We start from the raw sequence: 18,202 nt of genomic DNA, 5'->3' as shown, positions 1-18,202 counted from the left end.
TCCTCCTGCCTTGGCAGGGTTTCTCAGCTGGGAGCTGTCACCCAACAGATTTCATGAGTGCAGCTTTACCTTTTGTGTAAGTGCTGCTCATTAAAATACCAGGTCAGATTGGTGTCACAGTTTGTCCTTGACATGACAGTCCCCAGTAATAACCTCTGTTGCAGCTTGACTTTATTCCTTGACACTACTAATAACACAGATGTTTTGAGGGGATTTCTTGGGAATATTCCAGAGTACTTAATATTTTATCACTTTCAAATTGCAGTGGACAAAAGCCCTACTATATTTAGGATGGTGTACTCAGTTTTAATAATATTGTTTCATTATAAAATAAATGTATAGTAAAGGTATTCAGTGCAAGAGTATCTATGAAATTGTCTTTTAAATAGTCCTGCTAGTCAAACAAAACACTTGCACTACACCTGTGATGCTGATGAACATGAGCAATGTCCTGACAGCTCAACAATGTTATGTGCCACTAGGCAGATGTGTTAAGGATCTCCTAAATTTGGCTGGCATAAGCAGGGCTAAAAACAGGTGTGGCATGTAATTTTGGAAAAAGCTGAGTGCCCTTCTGTGTCACCACAAATGATGCCTCTTGGCCATTTCTGACTAAACCAGCACTGGCATCCACATTAGTTAAAGCTGAGTTTTCATACCACAGGACCTTGAGCTAATGGTTCTTTCCCATCCTTCAGCTGCAAATGTTGTGGACTATTATTTTTGACACAACGTGGTTGATATGTTCTATTTTGTCATTATGTCATTTGGGTGTCTTGACCTGTCTGATCCAACTGAAGTCTCAAAACCAAAACAGTATCACAGAATTTATTCCCTCAGGTCAGATCCTCCTGTGCAAGTTCTCTTTAGATTTTGAGTCATGAGGGATCTTAGAGGAATACATTTTGCTTAGTCAAGATATTTGTAAAATTCATGGACTTGAATTCTCTCATCCTTCAAACATCTGATCTTGCTGCTCTCTGATTCCCTTAAGCACAACGAGAGGATTCCATTCCTCACGTATTGGTTCTTCCATCTTCCTTGTCCTTAGCAGGACATCACAATTGCTCATGGTCTGATAATGCACTTGTGCTGTGCATGTTGGCTTCTCCAGAGGCTTTAGTTGCCACTCTGGTGAGATAAGCAGTGAATGTGAACAGAGGGAGGGCATCCAAGCTCTCCAACTAGGTTGTGAATCATTGGAATAGAGGGGAAGGAAAAGAGGAACAGAGAAAGCCATCTACTCAGGATTGCAGTACAGCTTACCAGCAGTTCTGCTGGAGTTCTGGTTTCTTTACCCTCTTCAGGAGACATAGAACATTTCATGGTAGTTTGCTAGTGCCTGATTATACAAGCACCAGAAAGTTTTATGCAGTTCATAAAACAAGATTTTCCATTTTGTATCATTTTTGACCACAACATTTTTGGCACTGAAGAGGAAAATATGTTGAAAATGGATCTTTGCTACAGTCTTCTTTGTTGTATTACTTTTCTGTTTCACTGTGATCCCTGTTTCATGCTTGACACAGTTACTTGGGAGGTTGTTTTCTGAAATTCTTTAGCTCCGAGGGAAGGCATTTGGAGGCTTGGTGTAGCAGTCTAGCTTGATAGATTATTTTTGGCCTTCTATCACATATATAGAATGCAGAGAGCCTTTCTCAAAAAACCTAATGGTGTAGACCATCATCTCTTTAAGCACGGAAAAACTTATGCTGACAATGCTACTCTTCTACACTGGAAGAATCAGTGCTTTGAGACAAAGCTGCTGCATGTCCCTGTAGGTTCTTTGGATTTAGGTCTGTCAGCAAAGAATGACTGCACACTGAGTGATTGCTGGTTGCATTTGGAATGCTTAAATATAACTTTGTTTTATTAAAACAGGTGATCTGTCACAGCTTGTCCACTGTACCCTCACAAAGTCAGTGTTTTGACATCCTCCAGACTGGCATCTGTAAATATCTGGTAAGTACCATTTTGTCTTCTACGTTGAAATTTCCTTTTGATAAATTTGCTAGCAGTCTCATTAATCCTCAAATCCACTTATCCTGTGTATTTAATGTATACTTTCAGCATTTGAAAAAGCTTTAAACAAGATTTGGGTGAGTTTAAAAAATACATGATAACTGTTGGTATGTAAACTTATATGTGTAATTTTGCTCAGATTTGTGAATACTTGAGTTTGTCTTCAAGGCAGTTAGTCTATAAATGAAACACTTCTTGGTTTGGTTTGCTTTTCAAAAGAGCAAACAACAGCTTTAGATGAGTTTTTTTACTTCATCTATGTATGTAAGTATCTAAAGAATTCCAAGATTATGGATGCCAGGTTCTTTGTGGTGCTGAGCAATAGGACAGGAGGCAACAGGCAGAAACTGATGCTCAGGAAACTCCACTTGATCATGAGGAAGAACTTTACTGTGTGGTTGACTGTGTCCTGAAAATGATATGGAGTCTCCCTCACTGGAGGTACTCAAGAACTGTCTGGACACAATCCTGTGCCATGTGCTTTGGGGTGACCATGCTTGAGCAGGGCAGAGAGGTTGGACCAGATGACCACTGTGATCCCAACCAGACGCATTCTGTGGGTTTTACAGCCTGTCTTCTATCCTGAACACGCCTGAGCTGAGGATGGGGATGGCAAAGCCAGAGCTGGGTAACAGAATGGTCAGGGACTGAATCTGCAGTTCCCTGTGATGCTGCCTGATGAGAAGGAGAACAACACGGTCTGCCCCTGCCCTGCTGTCAGGGTGGTTCTGTGATCCAACCAGTGTCTGCCATTCCCTGCTTGGAGCCATACCGAGAAGTTACTAGACCAAAGCTTCCATAGGGAGTAGCTTACCTATAACCATAGTCTGGATTTTTAGGGGTGGATGCTGACTTAATTCAACTTTAAAAAGGCTTATATGTTCTACTGCCCTGTCCCTTTGAGAGCAAACCATTAAGTGGGGTTTTATGGTTGGCAAGGCTGCTGCCCAAGGTCTCCAACTGGCTGCTGACACCTCTCAGGGAGTAAAGTCATCACACAGGCAACATCCTATATGAGAACTTACCTGACCAGCCTCATCTACTGGACTTGTATAAATTGAAATGTCTCTGTTCCTGTCATCTTTCAGACTGGCTGACCAGCACATTCCATCAGTAGTGTTGGCTCAGTTGGTCTTCGGGATGGTTCTTTTTATCCATCTAGATTGCTGCTATTATTTCTTACTTACAGTTGATCAGGAAGAATGTTACTTGGTTTAATTGTTTGGTGCCTCAGTGTCCTGTAGTATTCAGCAGGGTCATGGTGACAGCTGCAGTCCCACCTTTTGTCAGGCAAAAGACCATCATCATCCTCCTCCTGCCTCTGCACCTGACTGGCACAGGTCAGCCTGGGACAGCAGTCTGTGCTTGTGGCCTTGAAATACACCCAGTGTCTTAGGCTGGAAGGACTTACAGAATAACTACGAGCTGAAATTGTATCTCTTACCTCTCACAAGTAATGGTATGAATGAAACACATTTCACATTTATGTAGCTTGTACTTTATTGATCTTTTTTCTAAACATTTCTGAAAGAAACAGCTGACCTTGTTAAGGGAACTAATTCCCTCTGTCAGCTTAAAACAGTGTACTTGCAGGTGAGCAAATTAGACTACACTCAAATTCTTTAAATAGTTCTTTAAAGGTAAATGGTGCCACACTAGCAGTGCATGATTTTTTTATGGCTTTACAAGACAAAAATCTAGAGTACTTACTCCATAGTACTTCAAAATTTAAATTGCTTTCTAATTCACTGCCTCTACAAAAACCAAGAATTTTTTCTAAATTATTTATCATGCCTATAAAATCCTTACTCAAGATGATGTTCTCTCTTTAACAAAGGTAGAACATCACCCCACTTTGTGCTCACCATGTATTTCATTAGCTTTGATTAACCTTGGTTCATAAAGCTCCTGTTGGGCTTCAAAGGAGACTCACCCTGGTGACAATCCAGAAGAAGCTTTCTTTTCTGTAGCATAAATCAGAGTTTCCTTCTACCTCAATGACTGCTCACTGCCATTTCAAGACTCGGAAGGCCTTCCCAGTCCCATGATATATGCTTAAAAGGAAAGACCTGTTCTGCCCAGAAGATTGTTTGTGCCTGCATTGTCATTCAGAGCAAGGCTCAAAGCAGTGCTGTGTTTTGCAAATATGTTTGAGATGAGTCTTTGTTTAGAAGGCATGGAATGAAGATGTCAATTTAACCTTCTGTTGGTATGGGTGGCAATTCACTGGGAAAGCAGGGATTTGAAAAAATGCAGTGGTCTGTAGAGTTTGAACAGAAACAAAGTAATACATGTCACCACAGGAAAGCTCTGTTTGTTTGTATCCCAGCAAAAAATCTTTTGTATAAAGTGATGAACTTGGGTTGTTGGGTTTTTTTTTGTCTTGTTTTAATACAGGTTGGATTGGTTGTAATACCCGATAGCACAGCTGGATCTGTTCTATGTGCCATAAATAAGCTCTTGGATCAAGCCTGCATCATAAGTGAAAACCTGCACAGGTTCTTGGCCTCTTGTTGTTACAGTCTTCTGTACTTTCTGCTAACTATAGACAGAGAGGATGCAGAACATTTACAGAAAAGGTAAAGCTGCTCTTCTTACCATCTTGTCTCTGTCTTTGCAGCCACAAGTATTTAGAGATGTGAAAAGAAAGGATACCACCCCCCTCCCCTCAGAGGGGTTTTTTTTCCTGTTTCTCTTTTGCTTACTTCAAATCAGTACTTAGATTTAAGAAAAATACCTGCAAAGTTACCAGGAATTACTTAAAACAGTTACTGAAGAAGGTTTCTTCTCAAATTGTTCTACTTGGATGTCAAAACCATCCTGATTTTGTAAAGCTGGATATTTATACCTTAATCTTTAACCTCAGCTTCATCAGATACATTGAAACGCACCATGTAAAGGATTTGGCTTTATGAGTATATACTCTTAACTGATCTGATGGTTCAGTTTTAAAACTTCCTAGGCATCATTACATAGACTGCAAAGCCATTTGATTTAAAAAACCCAAAAGCTGCAGATAATGAGTTCAAATAAATTCCCCTGAAATGCAGGAGTGTCTTTAAACATGTCAGATTTTTCCATATACAGAAAAGTTGTTTGAAGCTTCCTGAAAATTCAAAGCCCAAGTCCTTCTTCTCTTACTGTATTTAATGACTTGCATATCACAAATAGCTGAGTCCATGATTTAACTTCTTATGAATCTTAAACAAAGCTTCAGGTGTACCTGAAAAGTGACTGAAACAAAAACCTCTTTGCAGCTGCATGAAGCAGAAATTGCACTACATGAGAGATAAGGCAACATTTACATCTTCCTGGGCAGAGCCTTAATGTTTTTCCAGTGCTGTACAAAATTCTGGAATATTTTCAAGTTTGGCATTTTCTGGTACAGATTTTCTGTTTTGCCACTAATTCTGGTGAATGCAACTGGTGTGATTGGATCCACAGAAGCAGGTTTCCTTGTACAGCCATGCAGCCAGTTCACAGAAGCATCCTTGAAATGTGTGTCCTCAATCATTTCAGTTTTGATTATCTTTTCCTCTCAGGGACATGCTGTGGAGATCATGCATTTCTGCATTAGCACTCCTGCCACGGCTGCTGAGGCTGATGCTGCAAAGCCTGCAAGTGAGCAGGATCTGTCGGGAAGAGCTGCCCGTTGTTGCTCAGCTTCTTCGCCTGCTAATGCAGCACGGGCAGCTCAGGAGCCATATGATCACAAACGAGTTTCTGGTGCAGCAGATCATCAAGGACATCATGGTATGAAACTTCTCGTTTCCCAGACACCACATCTATGTCATGTTTATTTTTAAAAATCATTCCAAAGGGTCAAGAAGAGCTGTTTGCAAACAGTGGTGGTGAAAGCAGATGTAAGACACTATGGTGAGGTTCTCTAACCTGCAGGTTAGGAGGGGGTTGTTTCTCTTTAGTGTTGAAAATGCTACAACCAGTTGTTGTGCTGTTCCACCGTGGGTGGGTTGGATTTGCTCTTGTTGGGTTTTTTAAGCCACCTACATAATCCTGTGAAGAGGGAATTCCTGGGCTGGGCTTGGCTGTTGGAAGCAGTTCTCCTTAGATTGGGCTGGGGTGGTCTCCTGCACTGGTAGCACCACGTTCATTTGCATTTTAATTGCCTATAAATTGCTGAATTGCAAAGTGTGCCATTCTAATTAAGAGTAAGGAAAGCACATCTGGTGTTAACTCACACACTTGGTAATGCAATGACTTAATGTACCCAGTTGTAACACTTTATTATTTGGGCTATAACAGACACACTGTGTTGAAATGTATAAAAGAGAAGAACAATGTCACTGTTTGCAGGGGAACAGGCCTGTCTTGTACCTTTAACAGTGCACCTCATTACCTGTAATAACAAAGCCAAGTTTTGCAAATGCTTGAGTTTTACCTTTTTTCTCCTTTCTAGACACTGAAGAGCGGTGAAGTTCAGGAGCAGTGGCTCACAGACCTCCATTACTGTTTCAACATCTACCTTGCCTCTCATCCCCAGACACCTGGCCCTATAAACACAGTATATTGAAGAGGTCAAACTGCATTTATTGTAAAGCATTTACTTCTATTTAGTTTTGAATGGAAGATGTTGGAACAAAGCTTGTCAATTTTTTTGTAAGTGAAACAATAAAAATTTTACAGAGAACTGCAATACCTCTATTGCCTTTTTTTTTTCAAGCAAGTAAGATCTTACTGGAAAGTAGTGTTTTAGTAAAATGTGGTGACCACTGTGAGGGGTGTTAAAGCAAGTCCAGTCCTTGATGCTGAAGAGCTTGCAGAGAAACAGACTTCAACTGACTCTGCTCATCTATTATTTTGAAACATCACATTATTTTAAAAAACAATGGAATTGTGTAGTATCAAGTAGAAAAAAAAAATTAGAAAACAAAAGGCTTTAGAGTAACATTTTTTATTTTTGCTGAGTTCATATTTTTAAATACTTTGTGCAAGGTAAATACTGTACACTGTGGCAGCTCCAAAGCTATTACAAGAATTTTTTTTTTCCTAGAATAGGGCCCATCTTTTCTTGCATCTCTATTTAATGCACATAGAAAAAGAGTTATTTAAAACATTGGTGATAATTTCAAAGGGTAGAAAACACAGCCCTTAATAGTTTCCATAGGTTATGAAAGCAATTTCTTTAGTGTTTTGTGTCAACATGTCTATACTTCCTTCCAAATCCATAGTTAAATAAGGAAAAAGTGTTTCTTTAGTAGAGAAGTGGAGCATGAAGGCTGTTCTTCCATTCCTGCTTGGATTTTGAGATTAATTTAATGAACTTGAGGTAAAATTGAACATTGGTCTCTCAGAACTGTAGTATCTTTAGTACAGTTTCCCTCTTTTTATGAAATGCAGTTTGATGAACACATTCAAAATTCCTACTTTTTGCAATGGAAAGCTTTGATTGCCTCTACAATGTTATTGCAATACTGGGCTTAGTGTTTCATTTTCTGTCTTCAAATGCAATTCAGATTTCATCCTGTGTTGATAAAGAAATTAACAGTTGCATTTAAAAAAGAGTTTGTACACAAAATGAGTCCAGCTCCTTAGCAGTCTGCTTGGCATGTAATGCTGTGATAATACAAAACTGAAAATGTTCAAGTTTAATATATCAGAGATGGCTTATACATTATGAAAGATAACAGCTGTACTGGAATGGATTTTAAATTCCAAACATTTTTTTGCTTAATGCTTCAGTCTTGCATTTTTTGGTTTTGCAGCAGTGGTTGGTCTCATGTTGTATGAAAATTGCCTTGATTTTCCCATGTTCTCCAACAAATTAACACACTGTAAGTTGCTCACTGTAAAAGAACAAAATAGTTTTGATGAGTAACCCTAGTGGGTCAAAAGCAGCTTCATCTACACTGTGTTCTAGATTTCATAAGCAGCAAATCTGCTGGGAGCAGAAAACGCCTTTTTCCTGGCATCTCACTGCTGATTGTCTCTCAGTGGAGTTTGGTTTTTGCAGCACTGGGTACAGCTCGTGTGGAAGGAACACTGATGATGCTGCTGCTGCGGGTGGGACTTCAGCCTCCCAGGGGCACAGTGAGGTTCACTCCCATAAATGAATGTAGGGCTCCAGACTAACACTGCTCTTGGCTGAATTTGCTGAAGAGCAGAAAGAGATTGTGTTGAGCAATCTTTAGCAACATGAGGTAGGCAGTGGGCTCTTTCTAGAAAGTCAGGGAAGCTAGTCCACGGGCTAAAATGAGTGCTCTGAATTGCTCATGCAATGTTTTTTTTATTTCCTGTAATGTGCTATAAATAATATGCAAGTTTTCCTTGCCCAGGTTTGTAAAGATTAGCTGCAAGCATTTCAATGCTTTATCCCAAGCTAGAATGGGATAAAGGGTTCATCCCAAGTGCAAATCCAAATGTTTCATTGAGGGTGTGAACTCAGCACATCTTAAGGACTCTTTCTAATGCCAAGAGTTGCAAAACCTGCTCCTTTGCAACTTTGAACACACTTTAATGTCCACAGTGAAGCAAAGGACAAGGCTGTCTGGTTCTGCTGCAGAGCACCTCTTTTAAGTGCCACTTGCTGAATTGACAGAAAGAATCTATTTAATTTTAAAAAGCCAAACAAACTGGAGAAAGAACAAATTTCAAGTTCTGAAATGTTTAATTGTAACAATCTTAAAGGGCCTATTTGCCAGAATATTCCAAAGCACTTAGCCCATGTCTCTATAACCCATCTCTTTTCTACCTGTCACCTTCCTTACTGAACATTTCCTTTGGAAGAGGGGAAGGCAGAGAGTGTGTAAAGTGTTTGACTGAGTTGGGTGTCAATCCACAATACACATTTGTCACCGCACGCTTCTTCCACGAGCTCTCTGAACATTAAAACTCGGGCTGACAGTCAGCCTTCACCTTCCCAGATGCACCTTCTGCAAGGGAAGAGTGAAACTGAGCAGTCCATTCTGACCTACTCCAGGCACCTACGTCAGAAACGGAGTATCTGGCATTAGCCACTGACAGCTCTGAACTTTTCCAACAAACGTAATGTTGTCATGCACAAAGGCAGGCAGATGAAAAACATGTTATTGTCTTTTAAGTAAGGGCTAAAGTTCCCTGAGCTCCTATTAGGTGAATAAAAGTAGGTAGTGTTCTAAAGGAACTGGGCAGAGTTCCTATCACTAACCTATTCGTCACCAAGTTATGAAAGCAAAGGCCACTCCAGCCTCAAGAGAAAGCCTTTTTATTTCAGAAGACAGGGAGATCTGTTGTCCTGAAAAGTTAAACGAAAAGAGCTAAAAGCTCTTTTAAAATTTAGATTCGTATCTGCATGAAGAGGTGGCAATCAAACACCTGTCTGGTCATGCCTCTTAATTAAAACAGTTCCCAGACAGTGAAAGAAAAAGGCCTCTGTCTCTTCTTAGTGAGGCAGAAATTCACCTACAGTTTTAACGAAGTCCAGGATAGGTCCACTGTTGGATTTCCTTCTGACTTCGGGGTTGTGTTAAGCTACTTGAAAAATGCATTTTACTTTCCTTTGAAACTTACCTGCACTTCTGACTCCTTGAAGCAGTTGCTGTGTTCCCATCTAGCTGTGGCCTGTCTGACTGAGGTGTAGCACAGCCAGGAACACCAAATGCCCAGCGGGGCACTAAACCTTCACATGGTGAAGCACCAACATCACCACAGCTCCCAATCCCAAGTAAGTCCATAATACACTTTAAAGAGTCTGACAAATGGCATTTAGTAAAGAAGTTTTTCATCCAAATCACTCAAGGACAGAAGTGCAGTGCTCAGTCAATCCCAAAACTGGTGGAAGGAGTGTGCAATCACAACAGTTTGCCACTAGTTACGCATTTTGATAAGACAGACCAGTCTTTAAACAGATTGATTTCTTATCTAAGGAGAAACCAATCTCAGGTATATAAACATCAAAGTATTCTTCAAATAGATGTGTCTTACCTGAGACCAGCTGCACATCAGAAAGTTTCAGCTTAGAAGGAGATCTTGCTGACTGACACACTTTGCCTTCCTGAGAACGCCCTTTAACAAACAGTGTGAACAGCTCTGTGTTTATCACACAGCTACAAACTATTTCAGTAAGCTACAGCATTATTTTATCCTAAAAAGTACTCTCATTTTTTATGGGGAAACTCAAGAGACATTCCATATGACAGAAAATCGTGACAACCACAACTGAAATTTAACTAATGTTAAAATACATCTTGCTATTAAAAAAAAAAAAAGTTGCTATTAAAAAAAAAAGGAAAATAAATTTATTAGCTTAATTTATTTTATCATTTTTGGTTCTCAAAGCTACAGATCCATGACAGAAGTGACTTACCACCTGTTAAAGTACACATGGTTAGCATATCCTTACTCTGTCAGTGATCCACACTGTAAAGGAACTCAAGGTCTAGAAGCAAAACTTTTCCTCTACCTTCTCTTGAAGATGCATTCCTTTGCATGTGCACATTCAGGCACAGTGCAAAGCAGTGCAAAATTATAAAAGACAATCTTGCTCTTGCCAAGAAGACCACATCTTCATACAGAAAAGTTATCAACATGGAACATATTCTTCGTATGAAAATATTTTTAAAACAGTACAAAACAAACAAAAAGTTTAAAACAATGCTTTAAAAAACCAAACCATGATCCAGACAGCCACTCTGCATGGATGCAGCCAGCTATCCCCAGCTTAACTACTCTGTTCTCTTTCCACATTGATATATGTGAGCAGCTCTGGCAACGGAATTATTTGATTGCTCAAGACCTGTGCTAAAACAATGCTGTGTGGGGATTCAAACAGCTTTAACAGCAGCCATTTTAAATCACTGCACTGAGTTGTTTGGTTTATTTAACCTGAAACAGAAATACAGTTGCCCAGAACACCTGAGACTAATTTTTATAAATAGTTGAAATTCTTAACAATTAGGGAAGAAGTGCATAGATGAATACATTCTGTTATAAAAATAAAAGCATAGTTACACAAATAAATTATACTGAAAAGAAGATTACCATATATCTGCTTTAGGATGGACTGCTTGCTGGTTTTTATGGCTGAGTTGGTTTTGTTTACAGATTTCAGATTTTTACATGAAGGAACTGATTTCAGAGGGCTATGGTTCAGCTGCTTCTTCCAAGCAACCTGAATGAGGAAGGCAGCTGCCTCTTGTCTCCATTTGTCTTCATCTTCCTTGCAGTGCCGCTTAGCACTAAGGAGCTGAAACAACTCCTGTCTTAGCTGGTAACTAGAGAGCAGAAAAGAGAAGAGCACTTGTTTTAGGTGACCTGTTTTAACTTCCGTGCTTTCCACGCATCAGTTCACATGGTAGATTACATGAGTAACTGGGAAAACAGAACTCCCACTGATGTGCTAAGTCACTTGGATGAGAAATGTTTGCTCAGAAGAAAAAGTAGGAGTTGGGGTCAATTTTGGATGCATCCATTATTTCACACAGTTAGTAAAGATCTGGCATTACAGGTATCAAAAGTTACAGTGCTTCAACATCAGCTGATCAGCTGCTTCATAAATAGAAAATCATCAGAAGACAAAACTATAAATATTTATGGTAACAGTATAATCAGTACCGCTTCCTCATTTTCACTTTATTCACAGCTTAGTAACACCAAACTTTCTCATCTGCCTTAGTACCCCATGTCCTCAGTCAATCTGTGCAAGAGACAAACCAAATCTGCCTCCTGTGGGTTCCACTGCACATCGCCTCTGCAGAAAGCTGAGCTGCTCTCCACCCCCCCTCTGAAGATGCTCCCCTCGCCTTGTTTTCAGCAATCGGTGTTTTTCCCCTTCCCTTGAAAGGCTCCCTGTCTTCTGACCCAACCTTGCCCCAGCAGCTTTGATCTTACACACAGTCACATCCCTCTGTGAGTGGCAGCAGCAGATTATGTGTCCCTCACACTCTGGTGGCAAATGGCACTGGCAGCAGGGAGCTGTTTGGGGTTTTTTCCCGCTGGAATCAGACGCAAGTGTTCAATCGGATATCGGCGTTTCACACTCACAAGTCAATTAACTGGCTTAGCAATTAACTCTGAATCCTCCCAGTGCAAACCTGTCACACATGAGCATTGAGTAACACTTGTAAAATATTAATTATAAGTGTTTGGTAACAGGCCAAAACACATTGATCATCATCCCCTCTGGCATTCAAAAAGGCTTCTGCTGGATGCCCTGGTAAAGCAAAGGAGGAAGGAGAGAGGAAGTGGTGATTTTTCTGTTGCTCCCTCTGCAACAAGTTCTAAATTAAAAAAAAAGACAACAAGCCAAATACAAATTGTTTAAATATATTTTCTAAGCCAATGAACTACATAATTCAAACAAAGCAGCAGCCATATACAAAAAATGAGTACATAAAAGCACAATAGAATGCCAAAGGGAGATGATATGCTCCATTACAGTCCAAATAATTTTAAACTTCCAATAAGCTTAGTAAATTACCTCTGTGAAATTTGCTGGGTGAGACAAATGTATTTAATCTTAATTTAGTGGAGCTTCAGAATTCAGGCATGTACTGTTATGCAGCTCATTGAAGTACATAAATGCAGGCAGCAACTGCATCTTGTCAGGGCCTGCAAGTTGTGAAGCATGGTATGAATTCAGAACAGGAGTATTATCAGAGGGAAAAAAGATCCGGTCTTTTTAAATAATATGCCACTTTTAACTTTTCCACAGGGTAAGAGAGGAAAAGAAAGTGAAGAGAGCACAGTTGCAGTGACTTGGTAACATAACTTGAGCTAAGGATGGGTTAAGTGAATACTGAACTGCAGAAAAAACAATTGGGGAACTGTTTTATACTGGAGCAGAAAAGAATACTAAGCTACTCTCTTGGAATTCAGTAATTACTGCCAGATGCCTTTGCTGATATGTGAAATGACCCATTCACAGTCACTGCACCTTTGCACCCAGCTGTGATTTCAAGTTTGCAGAGAGCTTCTGGTAGTTTTTAGCAACAAGAAAATGACTGTGAGGTTCTGACACTGAAAGATGTAGGCAGTTCTCTGTAGAGCACGTGCTCTATATTGTTTTAATTCAGCTCTCTCATAACAGATCATTCTGATCCTAGTGGGAAAAAAGGAGAATGGGACCAAGTTTGATACAACATGAATCTGACATGGTGCCTTACAATACACCTGACCCTTAGTCAACCAAACTACTGCACATAAAAGAAAAGTGGAATATCCACGTGCAGAACAACAAAGCTGGCAAGTGGTATTCTCACTCCTTGTTTCAGAAGCTCTAATCTTAAAAACCACTGCTGGCCAAAGTATGCACACAGCAATAATATACTTTAAAAATACAGCTTGACTCCAGAGGGAGAACAACAGTGACAGCAACCAACTTATTCCAGCTTCTGTGGGCCCTGGAGCATGGTACAGGCCCTGGTGCCCCCCAGGAGAGAGAACAGACACAGAATGTGTAAGCCTCACTGAGCAGGATAAGCAATTAACCTTTGGCAAGCCACACACCTTAGAATATACACTTTTGAGGAATACATTTATAAAGTTTACAGATTTGGGAATTGAAACATTCTCCTGAGAACAGCAAGTATAATACACTTAAGTAGACCAGTACCACTCTCCTGTTGTGTTTGCTTTCAATACGTAAATCAAGACTATAAAATTTGCAGAGTGAGGCAAATGCATTTAGTTCTAATTTAGAGAAATTCCAGAACTCAAGCATGTACTTCTACACATTTCTAATGCAGAATTACACAATAACATCATATAATTTTACTGCTGTCTACTAGTACATGCTATTTACCATGTGCAAGTTTGGAAGAAAAGCAAACACAGGACTGTGGAAGAGCTGCCCAAGTAATGTCTCCTGCAACCTTGCAGAATTTATGATCTTTGTTAGTGTTCTATGAGTTCTTGCAAACAGAACAAAGATATTTACTTTTATTTAAATAACAAATGTAACTTAAACAATCTTTAATCCCCACAATAGCCATAAAACAAAGGGTTAGTAAGCACATGCACTTCTGGGAGAGAACACACACCATCCCTGCTTCAGCAGGTGCACAGTTTGGAAAGGCCTATCCAAAATCTGTAGTGTGAATGGAATGCAGATTTCTGTGCAGGTAAGGCAGCTTAATGCATGGCTTTGGGTCCCAGCTCTTGTGGGGAAATGTGCACAAGCACTCACTACACGTGGTTCTGCTCTGTCTTAGAGCCACAGCAAGTGCCTGCCCCTCTCTAATAGAGGATTTTAAACTGGTGTTGAGAGAAAGCCCCAGCAGCAGCATCACTGGCAGATATGATCTCCTTACCTTCTCCTGGCTTCCTTTAGCTTTCGGTATCTAAGTGATTGGAACCCACAAGACAAGAACTTGGGAACTAAATCAGAAAAGAAGGCCAAGAGCAAGCAGCAGAAGGAGCAGATGTGGTGCAACCCTGGGAGAAAAAGTGGCTGCTTTGCCTCACAGTTCAGAGGAATATGGCATGGAATCACAGAACCACAGAGTGGTTTGGGTAGGAAGGGATTTTTAAAGATCAACTCTGCCATGGCCATGGAAATCTTCCACTCCGAATGCCTCAGAGAAATTGTTAAACTAGTGAGAGACCTGTAAAGAATATTAGTAAACACATGCAATTTATAGTTTTCTGCATCCGGTAAAATCAAAGAAAGTTTAAATAAAACCAAGAATAATTTGCATATTATATACTTCTCTTACATACTCTTCCTGCCTGTTTTGATAAGAAATTAAATATTAAGGAGCATGTACTTGTAGAATGACTGCATTTCTGAGGCTGAAATTCACACAATTATGAAAGCAGAATAATGCTGTGGAAAGCATTCTTCTAGAATTCTAGAGCAGTTGTTCCTGCTTAATCAAGGTATTCAAGCTACCTGCAAGTTTTGTCAATGAACACTCAAAGCTCCCAAACATTCTGTGGTTTGATCATCTGGTTAAATGTTAGGTCAGAGCACAATTTCAAGTATGTCACTGAACTCCAGGTTTAGGCAAATCCTGATTTGCACTCTCTAAAGAAATATCAAAGCTTGAAATAGAAGTTTAATGATTTCTCTGATTATCAAAGTCATCACTTACCTTGCCCTTTTTATGAACTTACTAATGTAATTCTACGCCACTGGAACCCACTTCCCCTTTGTGGAGAAAGATTATTGTGGAGAAAGATTATTAACTACCTCGTTTAGCACTGGCAACACTGTAAGCAAAATAAAGCACGTTGCCAACAAGCCTAGTTTCACTTACATCTACTCGTATCTCACTCTTCTCTAGCCACTGAAGCAGGAATCTTACCTTCTCCACGTCCTCTGTATGACTGTGGCAGCGTAGTTCTTCTTCCGAAAAAGCTCTTTCCTTTTTCTTTCTTTGTCTATGATCTGCATTCGAATCTCTAAAGGGATTAGTTCAATATTTGTACTTTGCCATGGAACAGAACATAATTGATCATCTGCATTTCTGGATCCAGTTATGGCTGTTTTTTCCAAGTTCAAACCGTCATCAGAAGCAGAACATGCTATTGGGTTTCTTGGCACAGTCCTGGTAGGCTCTGCCTCAGCAGACAATAATGAAGAGGCCTTTTTTGCTATTTCATTGTTTCCCACTTTGACAGTTTGTTCTACAGCATGCAGGCTGTCATTTCTGGAGCTTACAAACACTGTTTTGGCACTTCCTGGTCTACTAGAACCAGCTGGTGAACATCTCTTATCATTTACCTCTTTATTCCTGGGTTTCTGCTGGTGCCTTTTGCCTTTGGAAGAAGCTTCACCCAGCTTTGAGTTTTGCGCCGTTCCGCCGGTACAACCGACATCGCAGAAGAACACAGCCCTTCCTTCACCATGGTCTCTCTTGCCAGAGGGAGGCTGACTTGGATCCTTCAGCCTCTCCCCAGCACTGGCAGCCCTACAGGCAGAAGCAGAAAGCCTCCTGCTCCTCCGAGCACAGGCATCCGTTGTGTCGACAGCGTGCTCCTTGTGCTTCTCTCTGTCCGGCTCCGCAGCAGCTGCAACCTGAGGTTTCACTTCAACTTTTGTCCCCTCGTTTGCTTTGCCACAGTGGAAATGGACACAGCTTGACTTGCTTTTGATGTGTTTCCTCAGTGAATCTTTAGAGAGAGAAATTGAAAACAAATTCAGTCTCTGACCCAGCAAAATGTAATTTATGTCTCTGAGTTTTTTGCTCAGTTACCTTTGGGGCAGACTAGGATTCACTTAAATGAACAAAAAAATGCAAACAGGAAGAATTAGAAGAGGACATGATTGCCTGTCACAGTAGAGTCCCAAACACCTTCATTTGCTTAATGTTGTACAAATGGTTTTCTTTCTAACATTACATTTGAGTTAGATGCCTGAAAAACTCCTGCTCTATCCACGATGTATCCTGGCACAGGATAACGCACTGACCCAGGAAACCCAAAGCACTTGACTTCTCAGTACTTCCCTTGACATCCTGAATGAAATTATGAAGTCCTATTTCTCCCTCGCTGCTGTGTGATCACTACTTCTAAACACTCTGGTGAAGGTGACTTGGAAGTCAGACTGGAATGCAAAACTGAAAATTCTCCATCTTCCATCCACCTTTCATTCTTTGAAATTAACAGAAGAATGAAAAAATAGACCAGAGAGGATGAAACACAACAGACAGGATGTTACAGGGTAGGTAGGAGGGAAAAAAAGAAAAGAAAGAGATCTTTGATATACTGTCATTCAAGACAATAATCTGGATCATCCAAAACCTGATTAAATTATGTTATATTTGTAATGCATTTGAAAACCAGATCAGAAAACACCCAGCAACTGAATCACAGTTTTCACAACCCAAAGGGTCTAAATTTATATGTAATTCCAATAAAATGACCAGGAAGTCCATTAAGGTTTTGGTCACAAGAGGATTGATTAAAACACCTAAAGAGAACTGACTGTACAACTTCATTATTTGATCCTTGTTGCATCAACTTTCCTGGCATCACTTCAGTAACAAAAAGAGAATGCATACCTAACAAAGGCATAGCATTCTTTCAAACACCAGTTGGACTGAGTGAGAGGATAAATCCAGCTTAAAAACCAGAGTTACCATTTCTCCATTTACATTCTTCACGTGCACCACAGATGTGTCAAATATCTTTAATCTTTTTTTCTCTGAATGGTGCAGCTAATAGATCAATTGCCCACAGATTATTTTCCCATATTCCAGGTATTTTTATAGACACCGTAAGACACTGTACTGGTGGTTTTCACTACTTCACCCAGAGTAAAAGAATCTGTATCAAACTCTACCCTGCTGCACAAACTGCCCAAGTGATGAAAGAATATGAAATCACAGAAGGACAAAATGGGTGCTATATATAAAATACTCCCAAGAAGTGGACAAAGCAGATAAACAGCACAATTTAAAAAGATCACAAACCTTGCCTGATCTTATGACCTTCGCTCTGAGGCTCTGCTGACAGGCAGCTCTCCTTTGGGGTCCCTTTGTCATGACCAGCTTTAGGTGAACCTCTGCTGTTTCTCCGTGGCTGGATCTGTGAAGCATTGAGGGACAGAAGCCTCTTGCTCTGCGTGTCAGCTGCTTTGCTGGGTAACCTTGGGACACTGGTCACCTTCTCCCTATTTGTGGGATTCTGTTGTACCTGAAACTTGTTTTGTTCCACGTTCTGCACCCCTTTCTGCAGCTTGGCTTCTTTCCTCTTACTTTCCTCTTCACGTTTCCTGCAATTACAGCCCATAACATTAGAATTTTGAAGATTAAATCTTGGGAGCATGTATCTAACTTGAACACACTCCTCTCTAAAAATCTGACACTGCCACAACAAATCCTTGATTTGACATTTTTTTGGTGAGAAAAGGACACATATTGCACTGAAATGTCTTAACTTGATCCAAAACAACAACTGACTTGCAGCTACAGCCTGATGAAGGTTAAGTCCCTGTCAGCCAGCTGCCCATTCAGTTTGCAGTTGTTTTGACTGATCTTAAAACACTCACTTACTGAAAATAACTAAATTTAGGGGGTTTATAAATATACAAAAATTAAAAGCAGAATTTTAAAAAGAATCACAACACTAATTAACTGTGTTTGTAATTACTAATGAGCAATGTTTTCATGTGAGTAGTAATGCAATGCACTGTATTTGAAAAGCAAAACAATTTAACAAAAGACACAACATCTTTGAAAATTATTTTTTCGTACTTAAATGTTTTAGTACAGACAATTACAAACCAACTTTGAACTAGCTA

At 40.0% G+C, this 18,202-nt stretch overlaps 2 protein-coding genes across 8 annotated transcripts in view; one reads left to right on the top strand and one right to left on the bottom strand.

Annotated features, from left to right (window-relative positions):
- The window catches only part of TEX10 (testis expressed 10), a 54,469-nt gene extending 47,793 nt beyond the window's left edge, over positions 1–6,676 (top strand). For all 4 annotated transcript variants that reach the window (XM_059855722.1, XM_059855731.1, XM_059855740.1 and 1 more), the window contains 4 exons: positions 1,882–1,962; positions 4,420–4,601; positions 5,565–5,775; positions 6,440–6,676. In XM_059855722.1, the coding sequence (XP_059711705.1) occupies positions 1,882–1,962; positions 4,420–4,601; positions 5,565–5,775; positions 6,440–6,553 (588 nt within the window). In that variant the 3' untranslated portion in view covers positions 6,554–6,676. The remainder of the gene's footprint in view (positions 1–1,881; positions 1,963–4,419; positions 4,602–5,564; positions 5,776–6,439) is intronic.
- A 242-nt stretch (positions 6,677–6,918) lies between these two features.
- Positions 6,919–18,202, bottom strand: part of INVS (inversin) — an 84,239-nt gene continuing 72,955 nt past the window's right edge. For 3 of the 4 annotated variants that reach the window (XM_059855676.1, XM_059855685.1, XM_059855692.1), the window contains 5 exons: positions 17,373–17,674; positions 15,264–16,071; positions 10,999–11,231; positions 9,943–10,023; positions 6,919–7,826 (listed from right to left, as the gene is read on the bottom strand). In XM_059855676.1, coding sequence (XP_059711659.1) covers positions 7,711–7,826; positions 9,943–10,023; positions 10,999–11,231; positions 15,264–16,071; positions 17,373–17,674 — 1,540 coding nt within the window. In that variant the 3' untranslated portion in view covers positions 6,919–7,710. Of the gene's footprint in view, positions 7,827–9,942; positions 10,024–10,998; positions 11,232–12,266; positions 12,568–15,263; positions 16,072–17,372; positions 17,675–18,202 lie in introns of those variants that run through there. The other variant, XM_059855702.1, reaches the window with a different exon arrangement.

Source organism: Haemorhous mexicanus, chromosome 1 (assembly GCF_027477595.1).
Source record: "Haemorhous mexicanus isolate bHaeMex1 chromosome 1, bHaeMex1.pri, whole genome shotgun sequence".
Taxonomy (NCBI): Eukaryota; Metazoa; Chordata; class Aves; order Passeriformes; family Fringillidae; genus Haemorhous; species Haemorhous mexicanus.
Note: the sequence above shows the minus strand (reverse complement) of the source record. Positions and strands in the feature narration are given on the sequence as shown.